The sequence below is a fragment of the Dasypus novemcinctus genome, chromosome 8, assembly GCF_030445035.2.
Source record: "Dasypus novemcinctus isolate mDasNov1 chromosome 8, mDasNov1.1.hap2, whole genome shotgun sequence".
NCBI classification, from domain to species: Eukaryota; Metazoa; Chordata; class Mammalia; order Cingulata; family Dasypodidae; genus Dasypus; species Dasypus novemcinctus.
The window spans coordinates 22,557,423-22,578,171 of record NC_080680.1 but is presented as its reverse complement, the minus strand read 5'-3'; the positions used below and the strand labels follow the sequence as shown (position 1 = coordinate 22,578,171).

The following is a 20,749-nucleotide window of genomic DNA, read 5'->3' as shown; positions in this document are numbered from 1 at the left end:
GATTATCAACAGTGGAAAATGCACAATACATAAACCAGCTGGGGCAGTGACCCGACCATCCAGGATGCTTATCATCACGGTATGACGACTGCGTTCTAGCAACAGTGTTCACAATCTGTCAATTTCCTCCTGGCGATCAGGTGCTCACACCTGCCAGGTCTAAGTGCTTTACAGAAAAAAGACTGCAAGGCTGCGTTTGGGGGGTGCACCATGATCGCTTAGTGATGTCAGCCTGGGGGTAGTAGTAAGAAGTAGGAACATGTGTCCCAGAACTTGCTAACTCTACTAGTGAGGAAAGAACATTAACTTGTGCATCTGGGACCCTGCCCTTCCCATCAGCTTTTTCATTCGCAGCACTGCCTTCTACGAAAGGATTAGAACAGACTGGGTGTTTTAACTGAAGATCTGCAGTTATGCTTCAGGAGGGCTATGAACGTCAAGTGTTGAATGTACAAGTTCACGTATACATCCGTTTATAATTTGCTAATAACACGCCCATGCCTTTTATCAGATCCTCAAAAGGATCTATAATCTAAAGAAAGTTCAGACCAACTAGCTTTTCCCAGCTTCCAACATTCCATGACTGTTACCACCGGGAAGCATCCTGTATCTGGCACAGAGCCTTGGACACAATTAGTAAGACTGATGCAGGGAAGCAAACTTGGCCCAGTGGTTAGGGCGTCCGTCTACCACATAGGAGGTCCACGGTTCAAACCCCGGGCCTCCTTGACCCGTGTGGAGCTGGTCCATGTGCAGTGCTGATGTGTACAAGGAGTGCCGTGCCATGCAGGGGTGTCCCCGCGTAGGGGAGCCCCACGTGCAAGGAGTGCGCCCTGTAAGGAGAGCTGCCCAGTGCGAAAAAAGTGCAGCCTGCCCAGGAATGGCGCCGCACACATGGAGAGCTGACACAACAAGATGGTGCAACAAAAAAGAAACAGATTCCCGTGCTGCTGACAACAACAGAAGCGGACAAAGAAGATGCAGCAAATAGACACAGAGAACAGGCAACCAGGGTGGGGGGCGGGGAAAGAAATAAATAAATCTTTAAAAAAAAAAAAAAAAAGACTGATGCAATCAGCCCAAAAGAGCTTTCAACCTGGCCGCAGCCTCCAAGGAGGAAAAGGAGGCACCCTGCACGCACACACAGCCAGGCGTGGGAGGTCCGCTCGCCGCCCTCACGGCAGTGAGCCCGGCCAGGACGAAATCCTCTGCATCGACATTTATGGAGTGAGGCCATTAATAGTTTTTTGTATTTCTATCAATGGAGCAGAAATAGCCACATTAAGGACAAATAATGAGCCTGGGATACTTCGTTTCTGTCTAGACTAGGGCTACGCGCACTTTGGCCCAGATGAATCTCTGCTGTGGTGACTGCCCTACGCCTGGAAGGAGACCTGCCGAGCTGCTGTGGCCGCCAGCAACGTGCCCAGACACTGCTAAGTGGCCTGTGCGCCCTGAGGAGCGCTGGCCTCGCTGAGGGCATTTCCAGGTGTTTATTCCTAATTATCTTTCCATTATAATGAGTATCTATTCAAGCCCTTTATACACTGAGTTTGGGGTTCATGTTTTCAGTGTTCTTGGCTTTGAAGTGATTAGGAAGACAGTACCGTGAGCGAAAAATCTTCTGTAGGAACACAGGAAATCACCCCTGTAAAAGCAATGGCCATGAGAAGCTATCTTTCTCACCCATCACCAAAGACAAGTGCAGACAGGTAAGTCCTACCAAAAAGCAGTCTGGCAACTTAGACCTATTGATGTGCCAAACTTACAACTGTTCTTCTTTAGAAGGCAACAGTCCCCTCCCTGCCCCCATATATTTTTTAAAGTTATTATGCCAATTGATGCCACTGATTTGGAGCAAGTTACAAATAACCACAACTCAGAAGCAACCTAAATAAAGAAAAAAGGAAATGGGGGATTAATCTTGGCAATTAAGTAAATCTCCATATGATAAACTATTAATATTAAGAAGCAATTTTTAATGATGAAACATTTTGAAGCAATATAGAATTTTTTATATATAACGTTACTAAGTGAAAAGTTGATTCAAAGATTTTTATGGTAACTACAATTAAGTAAAAAATATGTATGTGCTTGGACGTGGAGGTCAGTTAAGAGAGAGGAGGGGAGTCGTGCGAGGTCCAGGCTTCTGGGTGGCTGCCTCTCTCTCAATCCCACATTTCCTCTCTCTCAATCCCACATTTCCCATGCTTTAGCTACTTTATTTTTATAAGCCAAAAAAAGGGGTGGAGGGGGGTAGGTGGAAATACACAGACCCAACTCATTCTCTACCTCCTACATTAGTTTTAACTCTTTTACAGATGGCTTTGCTCACTTTTTTAAAGATTTTATTATTATTTTTTTATCTCTACCTTCCCCCACCCCAATTGTCTCTCTCTGTGCCTTCTTCTGTGACTACATCTATCCTTATCAGCGGAACCAGGAATCAGTGTTTCTTTTTGTTGCGTCATCTTGTGTGTCAGCTCTCCGTGTGTGCCGCACCATTCCTGGGCAGGCTGCACTTTCTTTCATGCTGGGCAGCTCTCCTTATGGGGCACACTCCTTGCGCGTGGGGCTCCCCTACGTGGGGGACACCCCTGCGTGGCAGGGCACTCCTTGCGCGCATCAGCACTGCGCATGGGCCAGCTCCACACGGGTCAAGGAGGCCCGGGGTTTGAACTGCAGACCTCCCATGTGGTAGGCGGACGCCCTATACATTGGGCCAAGTCCGCTTCCCTTAGCTCACTTTTTAAAAGGTTCTTGTTTTAAACATAAAAATACTCCATTCTCACAGAAATTTGGAAAAACACGGAAAAGCCTCAAGAAAATAAGATGTCCACAATATCATTACCCAGCGATAAATCGCATTGATGTTTTGCCAAAATGCCTTTTAGCCTGAGAATTTGCTTTAGCTCACTTACAAGTACTTTTGGAACACATTTTTAAAGGCTTTAGATTGTTGACTTAGCCAGTGACCCTCTGCTTCACAGAGACAATTTACAACAGCTTTAAGCTGTTAAGTCGTTCCCTGCTTCCCAGAACTGCCCTCGTGTGTGTGCACACGTGCATGTGTGCGTGTGTTAGGACCTTTCTTAGGTATTTTAAGAGCTCACTGGCTAACACTTCCGTGGTTTCCTTGAGTACTGTAGACACTTAAAAATAAAGGGCCTGAATGCTAAGAAGGGGCCATACCCTTCTCACCAAGCCCTGTAAGAACCAGAAGGACCAGACTCTACACCCAGGAGGGCACAGACGTCACACTGGACGCGTCCAGCCCTCAGCATCAAACGCGTGAGCCTCCTGCACGTCGCGTGCTCGATCCCGAGGCACACTTACAGGTCGTAGGAGAACTTCCTCTCCAGATTGGTCTGGTTCTTCTGAAACTGGAGGACATCGTGCTGCAGCTTGCCGTAACTCCTCTCCAGGGACTTTAATTGGTCTAGGCCAAAAGGATGACAGTTAAGTGCACAGGCCATTCAGCCAAAACACGACCGTGGCAGGCATGTCAAAACCCACAGAGCGGAGCACAGGAGGCAGGAGCAAGGGACTAAGGGGAGACAGAAAAGGATGAGAGCACAGTCCTGCCCAGGTAATCACACCCCACCCAGGAAGCTGCTTCTGGAGATCGAAGATCGACAAACCTCCTTTAGCAAATGTCTCTGCTTTTCTCTCTGAAATCTCCTTTATGATCCCCAATAAGGACATTCTATTTGCCTGTTTCTTCCTTAGTCAAAGTCAGCCCCAAGCTACCCCACAAGGTCACACACAGCACCCTGTGCTTATGTCTGTGAAATGCTGATTTTGACATCTGGTCAGATAAGCATCCATTCTATAAGCTGCAGCCGCCGGCTACAGGCCAGCATGATTCTATCGGTATTTTCTGCCAACCTAGTCTCTGAGGCCCCGTGTTCATTTAATCACCCAACACACTTCTCTTTGAGGCAATCCACCCACCCCATACATGCTGCCCCAAGGACGTGGCTCATAAAGCTTTGTAGAAAAGAGCAGCCACTGAGCTAAAGGGCTGAGCCAGGGAAGCCACTAGACACGAGCCAGAGTGGGCAGCCAGGTACAGCCAGGGCTGGACCCCAGCCTGGAAAGAAACCACGCAGGGCCAAGCTCCTGTCCGACTTGGCTAGGTCACATTGTCCAGCCGTTCGGTCAAGTGAGTTCTGGCCTGATCGTTCCTGTGAGGGTATTTTGCAGATAGATTTAAATTAGGAAGTGACTGCATCTACAAAACACAAAGGAGACTGCCCCCAGCAAGAGGGTCAGCCTCCTCCAATCAGCCAGGGGTCTGAGAGAGAGAACCGAGGATTTCAGGAGTCCGAAAGAACTGCTGGCTCTACTGCTGGCTCTCCTTGGGCCGGCCAGCTCCTGCAGCCTGCCCTACAGTTAGGACTTACCAATCCCCCAGGAGCCAACCCTCATAAGAAATCTCTTAATGTTCCCATGTTTGGACCTCCTGTTTGGTTCTGTTTCTCTGGAGAACTGCCTAATCCACATCGAGGTCTGTCCTCAGAACACCAGGGGGCAGGGGGGCCAAATTAAATAAGAATAAAGGATCCACAACTAGTACAAGTGACATGGGCCGACCTGAAAAGTAAACCAGTGAGGAAAAGACACCATCCTTAAGAGGCCACACAGAGCACGATTCCATCTGCGTGTCATCCTCGCAAAGGCAACACTGCAGCATGGAGAACAGCTCAGTGGTTGCCTGAGGTGGGGTGACGGCAGGTTTGACCCCAAAGGGGCGAGGGGAGGCGGGAGCACTGTGGGGACGTGTAAGTGCTCTATCACTGTGCTGGTGGCATGTAGGACACGTATTTGTCAAAATTTATAGAACTGTACGTTCTGCAAAGGGTAAACATTACTGTATGCAAATCATATTTGAATAAACCTAACTTAAAAAAAAAAGATTCTATAATCAAACTAAGGACCGGACAATACAGCACTACTCAGCAATAAGGAAGGAGCGCCTGATAGCCTCAACGACAATTTTGGAGAATCTCAAAATAATAAGTGAAGAAGCCAGGAAAAAAAAAAAGAGCACAACTGATTCCATTTATATAAAATTTTTTAAAATACAAACTAATCTACAACGACAGAAAGCAAACCAGTGGTTACCTGGCGGGGAGGAGGATTACCAAGTGGCACAAGGGAACTTCTGAAGGGGGTGATTACATTCTCTGTATCGATTTGGGGGGTGGTTTCTTAGAATGTTTGCATATGTCAAAATCGTCAAATTGCATCCTGTAAAGATATATTGTCCCTTGTATATCAATTATACTTGATTAGGGCTGTTTAAAATACTAGGAGAGACGACAGACCACACCCCTTCTTGGAGATGAGTGGGCTCCGAGAAGCCCCTGCACTGAAGTAACCCATTTAATTTTGTTTATCCTACACTTCCCCAAAGCGAATCTTACAAAGCACCCTCTTCTCATATAAGAGCCATTAACAGTCTTAGAACCTCATCTGAAACTGAAATTCTAGACCAGCATGGTTCAATAAAATATAATGCAAGCCACATGAGTAATGTAAAATTTTCTAGTAACCGCATTTTTTAAAAGTGAAAAAAAAACAAAACCAAATGAAATTAATCTAATAATATATTTTGTTTAAGCCACACTATACAAAATACTAACATGTCAACAAATAACGGATGTAAAAACTTATATTTTGCATTCTTTTTTCATACTAAGTCTTTGAAATCCAGTACATTTTATACTTGCACTACATCTCAATTGATATGCTTAATTTTCACTGGAAATTCTTGATCTGAATTTGGATTTCATAAAACTTATAGTTAAAGAAGCAGATGGGTGTACCCAAGTTGTCTTTAAAGACAAAATGAAAAAATTATGACATTGGGGGAATAACTGGAAGAAAATGTCACTGTACATATAGGACAATAGATCTTACAGTGATGAAAGGCAAAATGTCAAAAAAAATCTTTTTATATTTTTTTCATTATTTTTTATTATCAAAATTTTTTTTTTTAATTTTTTGTATTTTATTTTTAAAACTATATTATTATTTCATTTTCTTATTAACTGTATTTGGCTATTTTATTGGCTTCATTTTTGAAGAAATTTTGGATCACAGAAGGGTAAATTACAACTGTGGCAGGGGAGGACAGTTTGTGTGGGGTGTCAGTGATGGGGGATACAAGGGAGGAGGTTCACCTGGGCATACCATACCTATAAGGCATATAAATGTGTTCAAATGTTCATGGGGCATTGTGACAGTGGGTGGAGATTTACATAATAACCAAAAGAATACAGAATTCCTATCCTGGGGAACTCGGCCACATTCTCTAATGGAAAAGCAAGAATCCCCCAAGGACAGAGGCAATGGCTGGTGAAGGAGGATGGTCCATTGACAGGCCCTTGATAATAGTGACTGTGCTCATGAACCTTTACGCTTGAAATTGAAACTTAGCCTAGTATTATAGAGTGCCTGAGAGCCTCCTTGTTGCTCAAACATGGCCTTTTTCTAAGTCAAACTCGGCATATAAATGCAATAACTTCCCCCGGCATGGGACATGACTCCCAGGAATGAGCTTCCCTGGCACCAAGGGATTACTACCAAGCACCAACTAGCAACGCAACTGGAAAAAGACCTTGACCAAAAGGGGGAAAAGGCAAAGACAAATGAGTTTGTGACTAAGAGACTTCAAAGTGAGTCGGGAGGTCATTCCATAGGTTATGCTTATATACGCCTCAGCAAGATCTCACTGACTACCAAACTAGACACTACCCCAAACAATGAGGCTCCTGAGGGCTCTGGAGACACCCTGGCACTATAGTCAGGGCAGAGAGCTCAGGAGTTTGATGCCTTGCCAGTGGGCGCTACTTTGGGGTTTGTGCTCCCCAGTGTGACAGAATTAGACTCAGTTGTGGTTTCCCTACACATGGCTCTTCTGTCCCTTCTATTTGAATCTACAGTTGGTGCTGGAGTTGGTAGGTGAACATCTAAGAGACTTGAATCTCTGGGCTGTCCATGTGCCAGCTGGGCCCTGAGCCTCAAAGGAGTTGCAACACCTACTCTCCAGGTCATTGGACTCACCCAGGACAATTAACAAGGAGATAATGATGCACAATCACCATACCAAGGAACCAAGAGAGTCTACAACTGCAAGCAAGAGAGTCCCATCCATCATCCGTATGGAACTGAAGCCCCCTCTCAATTATATGTAGGTGGAGTTGGCATCACCATTCCAGAATCCTCAGGACTGGGGAATGAACTATGAACTAGAATGGACTTATGGGCATTCTACTATAGATTTACTGTGATTCTAGCAATGGAGGAACTCATATCATTGATGTGGAGGCAGTGGCTACTGGAGTTTCTGAGGTCAGGGAGAGGGAAAACAGGTGTAATATGGGGGCATTTTTGGGACTTGGGAATTGTCCTGAATGACACTGCAACAACAGATACGGGCCATTATATATCTGGCCATAACCTACAGAGTTGTGTGGGAGTATAAATTACAATGTAAACTATAATCCATACTTAGTGGCAATGCTCCAAAATGTGTTCCAATGAATGTACCACACTAATGAAGGATGTGGTTAATGTGGGTAAATGTGGGTGGTGTGGGGAGTGGGGCATATGGGAATCCCCTGTATTTTTTATGTAACATTTATGTCATCTAAGTATCTTCTTTAAAAAAAATAAAAATTAAAAAATTTTTAAATAAAAAAGCAGATCATTGTACCCAAGTTGTCCAAAACATACTTAAGCTTCCCAATAACTAAATCGAGTATCTGTTTTAAATTTAAATTACTGCAAATAAAATTAAAACTTTAAATCTAGTTCTTCCATCCCCCTCGCCACACTGCAAGTGCTCACTGGCCACATGAGGCTGGTGATTTCCATGTCAAACATGACACTTTGGAGAGGCAGGCACTGGGCACAGAGGGGCTGACTTAGTGCTAAGGGATCACAGGACCCAGCGTTCCTTCTGCCACGTTCTAAAGCCATCCTAGACCCTGCTGGCCCCGTCAATCACAGCAGAAGTGAGGGCACTTCAAGGGAAGATACTCATGTGCCAACTCTATTGGTGCTTCAGAAGGGCCCAAAGAAGAGACAAAACCTAAACTGCCAAATGGAGTTAGAGTAGCAAAGAAGTAGGGCTGAGGTCCAGTGGACTTTTTAAGTTTCATGAAGAAAATATGAATTCAGGGTGACCTGACTAAAACAGACCATATACATAGTACTATTTCTTAACATATTCATAAACAAGAATCTGAATTCTTCTGTACATAATTGCTAGCAATGTATATCTATTCAGTATTCTCTCATTTTAGAGAAGAAAACAAACTTGGAAATGTATTTCAGCAAAGAAGAAACAAAAGCTTACTCAGTTACTCATTAACACTGCCCATCATGAGATCGTAACAAGACACCAACGGTCCTTGAGAAGGACAAGGGGAGACGTGGGTTTCTCCCACAAGGCCCAATGTCTGCTGGGCAGCAAAGGAGCATCGAGCCTACCTTGCAGTGTCCTGATGAGCTTCTCGCCTGAGGTGATGTTATTCACGAGAACCGCCTGCAAAGACGACAAACACAAAATGAAAACCTCCACAACCTAACGACTTAGAAGAATCTTGAGAAGATAAACACATATGGGGGGGGAAGGTTTTTTTTTTTCTGGAAGGAGCAGCTCCCACCCCCAGTCCAAAGCAGCTGCTTAGCAAGGAGCCTGGCATTCAGCTCTCTGGCTGGACTATCAAATGTCGGCAGCTGAAAAAGAGATCTGCTTTCCAGCCTCTGCGCACCCACCCGGAGGAAGGAGCCAACGGAACCCCTGGCACCCGCTCAGCTCCAGGACACTCAGCAGCCTGTGCAAGGGGCCTGAGCCAGGTCTGGCTCCCCCCACCCCCCAGTTCGAGTCAGCAACCTCAAGGCCACTGGTTCTCTGAGCCAGGCCAAGAACATCCTCAAACTCTGCATTCCAGGCAGACTAAAGGAAAAAAAAGATGAGGACTCAGTGGTCACTCAACCAACGAAGCCTCTTGATTCACTTTAATTTCTGGCCTTCCCTCTTCCACCCACAGAGTCTGCAAGCTTGGGGGGTGGAGGATACACACAAATCAAAATCAGGTTCCAACAGCAACAATAGGGAGAGAAGCAGCAACACCTGACTCAAGATAACAGAGAAAAGTAGTGTAAGAAACGGAGCAGAGAGTAAGAGCCGACCAATACATACTGAGTAATTATGCCAACCACTGTTCTAAGCACTTTACTTCCTCTCACGTATTTATTCTTCAGAACAGTCACGTGGGGTGGGCAGTTTATTATCCCATTTTAGGGAAGGGGAAACCAAGGTTTGCTCAAGTGGCTCAACGTCACGTGGCTATTAAGTGGCAAATCCAAACTTCAGGCCCGACAGCCGTGCTCCAGAGTCCACGCACTTTGTCATCACTTGCTGTGGGGACCCAGGCTCCCACACCCCAAGTCCTCAGCATGGAGCTGCCTGCATGACCCAAACCTAAGTCCAGAGGGGAGAGAATACATAGATGGTATCGTAAACTATGGTCTTCCCAGAGCACGAAACGTCCTTGGTAAACGTCCTTCCTACATGTGCAGTAAAAACATCACCAGACCCCATGTGACGCTTCATGAGACCCTGCAGGAATCTGTTCTCATACCCTATGGAATGACCCTGTTCTTAAACCCCTTACATCACCCTTCATTTTCCCATCTCTATCCAGAGCACTATCTTCATTCTCTGGACCACCAGAGAGATTCTCTCCTGTTTGTAAACCAGTAAAGCTTACCCTTGGAAGAGGAAGTGGCTCGAGGGTGAGCTCCCGCCTACCACATGGGAGGTCCTGGGTTTGGGTTCTAGTGCCTCCTGGGAGGAAAGGCAGACACCCACACCCGCCACAATGAGAGCTAGACACTGCAGCCTGCAGCAACAAGCAGACACCTAAATGCACGGATGCCACAAAAGCAGGCACCACAGTCCGCAGGGAGCCGACATGGCTCAGGCCATGTGGCATTCGTCTCCCACGTGGGAGGTCCCGGATTCACTTCCTAGTGCCTCCTGGAGAAGGTGAGCAAACAATGAGAGACAGACAAAAGAACCATCTGGGGGAGGGGGAGGAGACAAATTAAAATAAAGAAATAAAGAAATCTTTAAAAAAAAACCACAAGCTATCACTGAAAAAAAAAAAAAAGCTTACACCTGGTAAGCATTCTTTGGTCTCGCTGCCGCACCAACTTGTGCCCTTCAGGAGCTGGGCTGGAACGCTTGCCAAGCTGGCGGCTTAACCCTTGAGGAAGGCATGTTAGGGACTGGATCGTGTTCCCCACAGTCTTACCCCCAGACCTGTGGAGGTGGAAATGTTACCAGCTAAGGTGAGGCCACACGAAATCAGGCTAGGCCGTAGCCCCACAGGACTGGAGTCCTTACCAGCAGAGGCAGCTGGCCACAGGAGGGGGAGTCGGACGTGGAGAGGAATGGCCCTGATGGGGCAGAGATGGAGTTATGGACTGCCACCAAGCCACCACCAGAAAGCCAAGACTTCAGAGAAAGCGCAGCCCTGCTGACACTTTGATCTTGGACTTCTAGCCTCCAAATCTATGAGACGATAAATTCCTGTTAAGCCAACTGGTTTATGGTATTTTTCACAGTAGCCCAGGCAAACTAAGACACCACCTGTTCGGGACTGAATCATGTCCCCAAAAAAGGGCATGTTCGGGTCCCAACCCTCGGTCCTGTGGGTGTGACACCCTTCGTAAAGAAGACCACTGGAGATAGTCTTATTAGTTAGGGTGTGCCCAAACTGAATCAGGGTGAGCCTCCACCCAGCACGGCTGACGTCCTTGTAAGCAAAGGGAATTGGACATGGAAGGAGAAGCCACAGGGGGGCAGCCAGTCAGCAGCTACGAGTCAAGAGAACCTGGAAGAGAAAGGAGCAGACGCTGCCGTGTGCACTGCCATGTGATGGAAAGGACAGCAGCCGGCCCCAGGACGTCCTCTCTCTCCAGGGAGAAAGCACTGCCTTGGTGACACTTTAATCTTGGACTTCTCCTAGCCTCGAAACAGTGAGCCACTAAATTCCCACTGTTTAAGTTATCCAGACTGTCGTATTTGTTAAAGTAGCACTGGCAAACTAAGGCGCTAATTTAGTGGGCTCGGGAAGTGGACGTGGCCCAGTGGTTAGGGAGTCCGTCTACCACATGGGAGGTCCACGGTTCAAACCCCAGGCCTCCTTGACCCATGTGATGAGCTGGGCCATGAGCAGTGCTGATGTGCGCAAGGAGTGCCCTGCCACTCAGGGGTGTCCCCCGCGTAGGGTCGCCCCACGCGCAAGGAGTTCAACCCGTAAGGAGAGCCGCCCAGCACGAAAGAAAGTGCAGCCTGCCCAAGAATGGTGCCACACACACGGAGAGCTGACACAACAAGATGACGCAACAAAAAGAAACACAGATTCCCGTGCGCTGACAACAGAAGCGGACAAAGAAGACGCAGCAAATAGACACAGAGAACAGACAACGGGGGTGGGGGGAGGATAAACAAATAAATCTTTAAAAAAAAAAAAATTTAGTGGGCTGCACCCAGCACTAAAAATGAACAAAAACCTAAAGAAGGAGGGAACAGACTATTACACAGAGTACACCACACAGGTAAGTGCTGTTTTGTGAGCACACATACGCACAGCATATATGTGTACTGGGACATAATGCAACCATTTCTGTGTCATAAGTCACCAAAGTGTGCAGAACTCTCCACTGCTTGACAGGCTCCCTGTAATTTGGAGGCACATTCTCATCCCACTCCTGGTGAGCGGTGGACAAGGAGGGCCACGGCACCTGCTCTCTGTGCCTCTAGTTTGCTCTTTGGTCCGTCTTTCTATGCAGCCCTCCCCGCTTCTTGGGACCGACAGAGATAAGGTTATCAGAAGCAAGGCTTTCTGGGGAAGCTGTTTCATGACTACAAGGATGTACTCCAAGAAATGAAATCTGGCAGCCGAAAGACCCACGGCTGTTTATTTTGGGAGATGTGGGGACACTGAACATTGAACATTTCCTGGCACAAAAGGAAAGAAAGGTATCAAATCACTCTCTCAGGAAGAGGTTCTCAAGCCAGGAGAGAAGGGGAAGTGAAAGGAGGGACTGCACACAGCTGGGAATCCGATTTACGCGGCTCGTGATTGCAGTTAGGGAGAAAGCTTGCAGTTAGGGAGAAAGCTTGCAGATGGTCAGTTAAAAGGGGAAAAGATGGCGGAGACTGAGAAGAAGTAGGTTCGTGGGGACACACTGGAGAGGTGCGGGTGCCACCCCCCACTCCCACCAGGATATTAAATGCCACGTTAGGGAGATCACAGGGAGACCCAGAGAAAAAGGAAGCCCTAACTAAGGCCCCGCGAAGCTGGAGCCGGGCTGCAGACCCAGGCAGGGCTGGGGCGGCGGCCTCTCTGCCCTGCCCACGGTGTGCAAAGAGAAGCTCCGGCAGAGGAGACACTCCGCGAGTTAAATAAACTAGCTTACCTCTGAATTTAAAAAAAAAAAGACATTCACAGAAAGTTTTACATGTTAGCAGTAAAAGCAAGGTGCTGAAACTTCCACCTTGTATAGGTAACAAAACCTCTTTCCCTCCGAACATTATTGTTAAAAGAAAAAAGAAAAAAAAAAGGAAGACTTAAAACGTTTACACACTGATTATCAAGAAAACTGCTACTGCCCGGAAAATCCTTTCTACAAAAAATTTTGACAATTTGACTTGTCCCTCCTGCACCCATTCCCTTTCGCCACTGCTCATACCCCGCACACCCCCATAATCCATGAGCGCCTTCAACTATCTGAGCTTTTAGAAATGCTGCAATTTGAAATGCCTGAAGATGCTGCTGTCTTCCGTGGGATTTTATTCTTGCAAAGAAAATATATTTAATTATATTCCCCATCTATTTACTTATGCATAGAAAAATATAGTCTGCACTTAGGAAAATGAAGGATCATAAAATGCCATCAAGAGCTTTTATATCCAGTTTTTCATTTAGAGACAATCTTGTTGAGTCATTTTCAGGAAAACTGTGAAAATGCTTCCTAGTTTCTTCTTGGGCTCAACATAGACTAAACAGAAAAAATACCTGCATTAAGCGAAATTATTTTTAAAGAAATTATATGTTCTACTCTCAACAACCAGTTTCTCACATTTGGGTGCAGAATGGCCTTTGGGGTGAGGTGCATTCCCTGACCTTTGTGTGACCTGACCCTCCCCTCAGCACTGGACAAGAATGCAGTAAGTGCCACCGGATTTTTAACTGGAAACTGAGAAATAATTGTATTTGCTCAAAATATATCTGCAGTGGGTTCCTAGAAAAATAAATCCAACATTTCAAAGTAGGAAATCTACAATAAACTAGCACTTTTTCAAATCTCAACAGGGTATAAATGACCAACTTCAAAAATACTAACTTTTGGGAACCAGAGGTGGCTCAAGTGATTGGGCTCCCACCTACCACATGGGAGGTCCGTGGTCCGGCTCCCAGTGGCTCCTAAAGAAAACAGTGAGCTGGTGCCATGGGCAGGAGTGGCAAGCTAACACAAGATGATGCAATGAGACACAAGAAGAATAAAATAATGAGAGACACAACAAAGTAGGGAGCAGAGGTTCCCAGTGCCTCCTGAAGAGGGTAAGAAGGACAGCAAGCTGCTGTGACAAGATGATGCAACAAGAGACACAAGGGAAAAAACAGAGTGAGAGATAACAAAAAAGGAGGCAACAGAGGTGGCTTAAGCAATTAGATGCCTCCAACCAACATCAGAGGTCCTGGGTTCAGTTTCCGGTGCCTCCTAAACAACAAAGACAACTAACAGACACAGCAAGTTCAAACAATGAGGGGGTGGGGAGACAAATAAATAAAATCTTAAAAAAAATTCTAACTTTTGAAAAGCTAACTGGGAGTGTATTTTGTTTTGTTTTAAACACAGGTTTTTAAAAATTTCCCCCTCTCCCTCCCCCCACCCTGCTGTTTTTGCTGTCTGTGTTCATTCACTGTGTAATCTTCTATATCTATTTCTCTTTTTGTCTTCTCTTCTCATCTTTCTCCTCTAGGATTCACCGAGATTTGATCCTGGGGACATGTGATGTGGAGAGAGGCTCTCTGTCAATTGCGCCACCTCTGTTCCTGGTCTCTGCTGTGTTGCACCTTGACTCTCCCCTTCACCTCTCTTTTGTTGCATCATCATCTTGCTGTATGACTCACTTGCACAGGCACTGGCTCACTGCATGGGCACCGGGCCAGCTGTGTGAGCACTCAGCTCACCGCATGGGCACACTTTCTCTTTCCTTTTTTATACTAGGAGGCCCCAGGGATCGAACCCAGGTCCTCCCATATGGTAGGCAGAAGCCCTATCACCTGAGCCACATCTGCTTCCCAGGAGTGTACCGCTGATTACAAAGGGGAACGTCGCTTTTACTGTATTTGTGTGGCTCATTAAAATAAGCATTCTGCACTGAGGGTGGGGGTCTTCTACCTAAAGGGGCCCTCGTCCCTATTTAACAGCTGAACTCAAAGCGCCCACAATTAGGCACCTTGAATCTTCTTTGCAGTGAAATTTCAGTTAGTGCTTGTTTTAGTTTGCTAGCTGCCAAATCAAATACGATGCAAGGGGGTGGCTTAACAACGGGAATTTCCTGGGCTCATGGTTTTGAGGCTAGAAGTCCAAAATCAAGGCATCAGCAAAGTGAGGTTTTCTCCCAGAAGACGGGGCGTTCTGGGGCTGGCCGCGGAGATCCTTGCCCCTGGCTCTTCTGTCGTGCAGCAGCGCATACGGCAGCCTCCCCTGGCTTCTCCCTTCTCTTCAGGGCTCCGCTGGCATTTAGCTTCTTCCCGTGGCTTTCTCCTCTATGTGCCTAAATTTCTTTCTGCTTATAAAGGACTCCAGTAACAGGATTAAGACCCATCCTGGGGAAGAAGATGTGGCTCAAGTGACAGGGCCTCCACCTACCATATGGGAGGCCCTGGGTTCAATCCCTGGGGACTCCAGGTGAGAAAGAAGAAGAGAAAGCATGCCTGCATGGCAAGACAGTGCCCACGAGTGCCCATGTGGTGAGCCAGTGCCTGCAGTCCACGTGGTGAGCCAGTGCCCTGCGCAAGTGAGTCGCGCAGCAAGATGACGACACATCAAAAGAGAGAGACAAAGGGAGAGACAAAGGTGAAGTGCAGCAGAAACCAGGAACTGAGGTGGCACAATTGACAGGGAAGTTCTCTCCCACCAGAGGTCTCCAGGATTAAATTCCGGTGAATCCTAGAGGAGAGAAAATGAGAAGAGACGACAACACAGACAGCAAAAACAGCAGGGTGGGAAGAGGGGAAGGGGGGAAATAAATAAATAAATAATCTCTAAAAAATCTCTAAAACAAAAAAAGACCCATCCTGAATAAAACGCATCCTGGGCCATACCTTCTACAAAGCAACCTCATCAAAAGGTCCTATTTATAAGGGTTCACAACCACAGGAATAGATCAGGTTTAAAACCATGTTTTTCTGGGGTACATACAGCTACAAGCTACCAAAGTACCTCAATAAAACCAACCCTAAAATGCAAGATTTAACCAGGGAACAGGTGTAGCTCCCGCTTCCCATACACAAGGTCCCAGGTTCAATCCCCAGTACCTCCTGGAAAAAAAAAAGGCAAGACTTAAGCTTCATGTCCCAGGAATGAATGGAGTCTTTTTTTTCATCCCTACCAGTTTCAGAACTCTACCAGAGTGGTGCTATCAAAAAGAAATACAGGGAAACGGACTTTGGCCCAGTGGTTAGGGCGTCCGTCTACCATATGGGAGGTCCGCGGTTCAAACCCCGGGCCTCCTTGACCCATGTGGAGCTGGCCATGCGCAGTGCTGATGCGCGCAAGGAGTGCCGTGCCACGCAGGGGTGTCCCCCGCGTGGGGGAGCCCCACGCGCAAGGAGTGCGCCCGTGAGGAAAGCCGCCCAGCGTGAAAAGAAAGAGCAGCCTGCCCAGGAATGGCGCCGCCCACACTTCCCGTGCCGCTGACGACAACAGAAGCGGACAAAGAAACAAGACGCAGCAAATAGACACAGAGAGCAGACAACCAGGGGAGGGGGGGAATTAAATAAATAAATAAATCTTTAAAAAAAAAAAAAAGAAATACAATTTGAGTCTCATATGATATTTCAAATTTTCTAATAACCACTTCAAGTAAAGTAAAAATTAAACAGGTCAGACAAAGGATTTGAACAGATATTTCTCCCAACAAGATACACGAATGACCAATAAAGCGCATGAAAAGATGCTCAACACTAGGGAAATGCAAATCCACAGTGAGCCACCCCTTCTCACCCACTGGAATGACTATTACATTAATTTTTTCAAAAGCACTGACGAGGATGCAGAGACCTAAGAACACTCGTGCATTGCTGGTGGGAATGTAAAATAGTGCAGGCGCTGTGGAAAACAGTCTGGTGGTGCCTCAAAAAATGAGGCATAGAGAGCATATGCCCTGGCAATTCCACAACTAGGTCTATACCCAAGAGAAGTGAAAACATATGTTTGCACAAAAACTTGTACACAGCACTCACAGCAGCACTACAAATAACTAAGCATGCCCATCAAGAGGTGAATGGATAAACAAATAGAGTGTGTGCACACACTAGTGGAATACTATTCAGCCATAAAAAAGAAAAGCAGCACTGATACATGCCACGACACAGATGAACCTTGGAAACATTATGCTAAGTGGAAGGAGCCAGACATACGACAAGATCCCATTTCTGAAATGTCTGAAACAGGCAAAGCCACAGAGACAGAAAGTCGATCAGTGGTTGCTGAGGGGGAGGGAGGAATGGGGAGTGACTGCTTATCATGGGTTTCTTTTGGGGTGATGGAAATGTTTTAGAATGAGATAGTTGTGATGGTTGCAGACATTCTGAATATACTAAAAAATATTGAATTGTATACTTTACAATGGTTACAATGGTATATTTTATGTTAGGTGAATTTTCCCTCAATAGAAAAAAACAGGTGAAATTAAATATTTTATTTAAATAACCAAATCTATGCAAATTATCATTTTACTATGTAGTCAGTAAAAATTACTGAGCCATTTCATCTCTGACATGTGGCATATTTTATACTTAAGGAACATCTCAGCTCGGATACGCCAAGTGCTCAACAAGCCACATGCGGCTAGGGACAGCAAGGTCCCTGAGGAGTATCAGGAGGGAAGGAGAGACATGAGAAAAGAGAAATAGGGTCCCCATAGCCTGGAAGCACAGAGTAGGTATTTATACACGGCACCCTGTTAAGATGACACGCACACATTCACATCAAGAACAAAACCACCACTGAGGCCAGCGGCCCAGTGGGCCCACTGGTAGAACACTGAATGCATGTTCTCACAGAAACAAGATACAAAGCAGGCAGGTGACTAGTGCAGTCCACAAAACTCTAAACCAGGCGTTCTTAACAAGGGGTCCGTGAGCTTGAACTGAAATTCAAAAGAGCATTATTCCTGTGGGGACGTGCTGGTGCAGGGGTGACATATTTATTAAATCACACACAGTATGGTGTGGGCTTAGTAAGCGATCAGCAACCACTGATCTGTCCGTGGAACAGAAAAGCTTAAGAGCCCCTGCCCTACAACTAACACAATTAACCTTTGTGATAAGAAACATACAAATGCAGAAATATGGACAACGGATATTTGATACTAAGGCATTATTGGGGGTTCTTAGGTATGACCATGGTATTGTGGTTATGTTAAAAAGACGGAGAAAACCTTACCTCATTTTAGAAATCCATACTGAAAATTTTTGGATGAAACAGTGAGAGGTATACTGACACTTGATGTCAAACAACAATGGTTCATTATACCATTCTATTTTCCCATGTTGAAAATTTTCCGCAATAGGTCTACACACACACAAACACACAATCTTCATACACAGCCAATAATTAAAACTGAGAAGCAAAGTTAAGAATTTTTTTAAATCTTAAGCTCAAAGCTGATTTTAGAGGAAATCTGGGGTAGTTTTAGAGGTACAGATCTCTACAGTACGCTATTATTTATTTGTAATTCCACTTCTAAAATGATCCAGTTTCCCTATCCTGGATATATCTCCATCAACAATTTATCCGTTTTGATAAAGGACTCTGAGGCTCATTAAAAAATAGGATAAAAGGGAGAAGTAAAGAGATGAGGCGGCGAGAAGCTCTCCACTCATCTTAATGAGAAAGATGAAGGCTGACTCTGAGGAAAGAGGCGGCCTACCCCTGGGTGCCCAAGGCGGCTTTTCAGGAAGGACTGCAGCTCAGACGGTCTTATGAGATTCAATTTCCAGCTCTTCAACTTCCAGATACACTCTTTTCCTAACGTTGCAGAAATCTCCTTTCCCAGCCTGTGCTCCACCAAGTGGTGGAAAACCCTCAGGGCACCAAACAAAGGACAACTGGAGGACCTGGATGTGGCTCAAGCATTTGGGCACCCACCTACCACAAGAGGTCCCAGGTTTGATTCCTGGTGCCTCCTAAGGAAGACAAGCAGGAGAGTGAGCTGACACGACGGGCTGACCTGACGGACTGGCGTGATGGGCTGGTGCAGTGAGCTGACACAACAGGGAGACACAAAGAGGAAACCCAATGAGACACACAACACGGCAGCGAGCAGAGGCGGCCCAAACAATTGAGTGCCTCTCCTCAACATGGGAGGTCCCAGGTTCAGTTCCTGGTGCCTCCTAAAGAGAAGACAAGCAGACAGATTGAACGACAACGAATGGACAAGGAGAGCAGACAGCAAGCACAAACTATGGGGGAGGAGGGAATAAATAAATAAAAGAAATCTTTAAAAAATAAAAGGATAACTGGAGAATTCAGACCCCCCAAGGGGCTTACATAAGAAATACTAGGAGGGGCAGCCTGGGTTTAGAATTAGAATTCAGATGGGATGGCTGTCACCAGGACTTTACACTGCTCTTGAATTGAAAACTAAATTTGACTTTGATAAAAAATGAGACTGACTGGCTGATTGGTTTGACAGTGAAGTCTGGCTACATCATTTAAAGTTACACTGTATATACTTTCCATAAATTGGGTAAGCTAAATTTGCAACTCCAATGTATTAAAAATGTATTTAAATATATATATAATATTCAGTATGCAAGAAATCAGATCCTCTATAACTAATAAACATAATTTTTTAGATGTACACCTAAAAATATGCAAAGGGACAGGTGATTTTTGACAATATGTTCAGCAGGTGAGAAGGCAAAACTTTGAGGAGCACGGCACTGAGGGAAGCAGTTTGAAAGACTTGGGTAGAGAATTCTCCCCACAAGCAACATGAGGGGGTGCAGTTTGTACAGGCAACCTTGGCTGCTCCCCAGAGAACGACTGCGGGGAAGGAGTGGTTACCAGAGAGTCAGTGTGTGACCAGCCTCATGAAGACACAGGGCACCCAGGAACTGGTGCTTAAAACTTAAAAAGAACATCTACTTCCCACAGAGGTTAGGATTTTCTAAAATGCTGCACGGCATGTGCTTTTAGCCCACAAGGCACAGCTGATCTGAAACAAAGCAAAAATACCAACACTTTCAATTTTTGCAAAGGACTGTCAGGGAAGTACTCCGTGTCTAAAACAACCAATGATCTAAAGAGAGACCGACTGGGGTCACGGCCCTGACTTATTATCCAGATTTTATCGTGTGTAGATGATAAGGAATGCAGCTGGGTCGGCTGGTTTTAGCTAAAGATGTGAGGATGTGAGACTTATACTGAGGTACCTAAAAAATTCTTTTGTAATACCTCTGAAATAGAAGAGAAGGGTGGGCAGAGGGTTGGCGTGGAAAGGGCCCCCACCCACCTCTGAGGCTCAGGTGTCACCCACGCCTTTGTTAGCACACAGACCGCAAACAGGAGCTGCTCCTTGTGCCTTCCACCCGAGCTGGGATCTGGGATCTGAAGCACAGCGGAGGTGTGACCGCCACACCCGCGCCAGGAACAGACCTTTCACAATGGTTTGAGGAGTACAGCACGGTGCTGCTCTAGAGGAGTTCTCTCTCCTCTCTAAATACCGTACTAAGCCATTTTACTATTTCTTCTCCTTTTAAATAAAGGATCACCAGAAATGAATTAATGGTAAATCCTGTTTCTCTCACTGCAAATATTCTATTTGCTGTTTTCTTGTTCCTACAATAACCATTTGGTCTTTCTCCTACTTACCGACTCTCCTGAGGCTATGCTTTCAATAACGTATTTCATTCACCGTTTTCCTCTTCCTCCTGAAATGCCTTTTCTCTGGAATTCTGACACCTGTAGTACATCCTGATTCTCCTCCTACAGGTCTAACCAAATTGCCTCTACCACCATCTTTCTAACCATCCCTTTCTGAGACTTCTTTGCACTGCAAGCACATCAGAATTCCTGAGCTCAGCATACTTCCAAACCTGAATTTCCAGCCTGAATGTTCTGGTCTGTAACCACAGCCCACGATCTCTAACCCCCAAAGCCAGGCACTGGTTATTTTCCTTTCACTTTCAAATGAGAAATGCTGGAACCTGCTTTACTCTGATGCTTCTCTGTATGTCACATGTGGTGTGAGGATTCATATTTGATTCTGATAAGCCATGGCAGAACGATCTTTTTGAAACAAATCTTATCATGCCAACCCCAGCTCGCCACTTCAACGGCTTCATGTTGCTCTTAGGTTAATGATAAAACTTCTACAGTGGCTACAAGGCTGCCAATGATTTGGCTTTCGCCAGTTTCT

General features: G+C 45.8%; 1 protein-coding gene across 6 annotated transcripts in view; it reads right to left on the bottom strand.

Annotated features, from left to right (window-relative positions):
• GOLM1 (golgi membrane protein 1) overlaps positions 1-20,749 on the bottom strand; it is an 80,466-nt gene that overhangs the window by 24,368 nt on the left and 35,349 nt on the right. For all 6 annotated transcript variants that reach the window (XM_071216648.1, XM_058301571.2, XM_012526372.4 and 3 more), the window contains exons 4-5: positions 8,503-8,557; positions 3,337-3,439 (exon numbers count right to left, since the gene is read on the bottom strand). In XM_071216648.1, the coding sequence (XP_071072749.1) occupies positions 3,337-3,439; positions 8,503-8,557 (158 nt within the window). The remainder of the gene's footprint in view (positions 1-3,336; positions 3,440-8,502; positions 8,558-20,749) is intronic.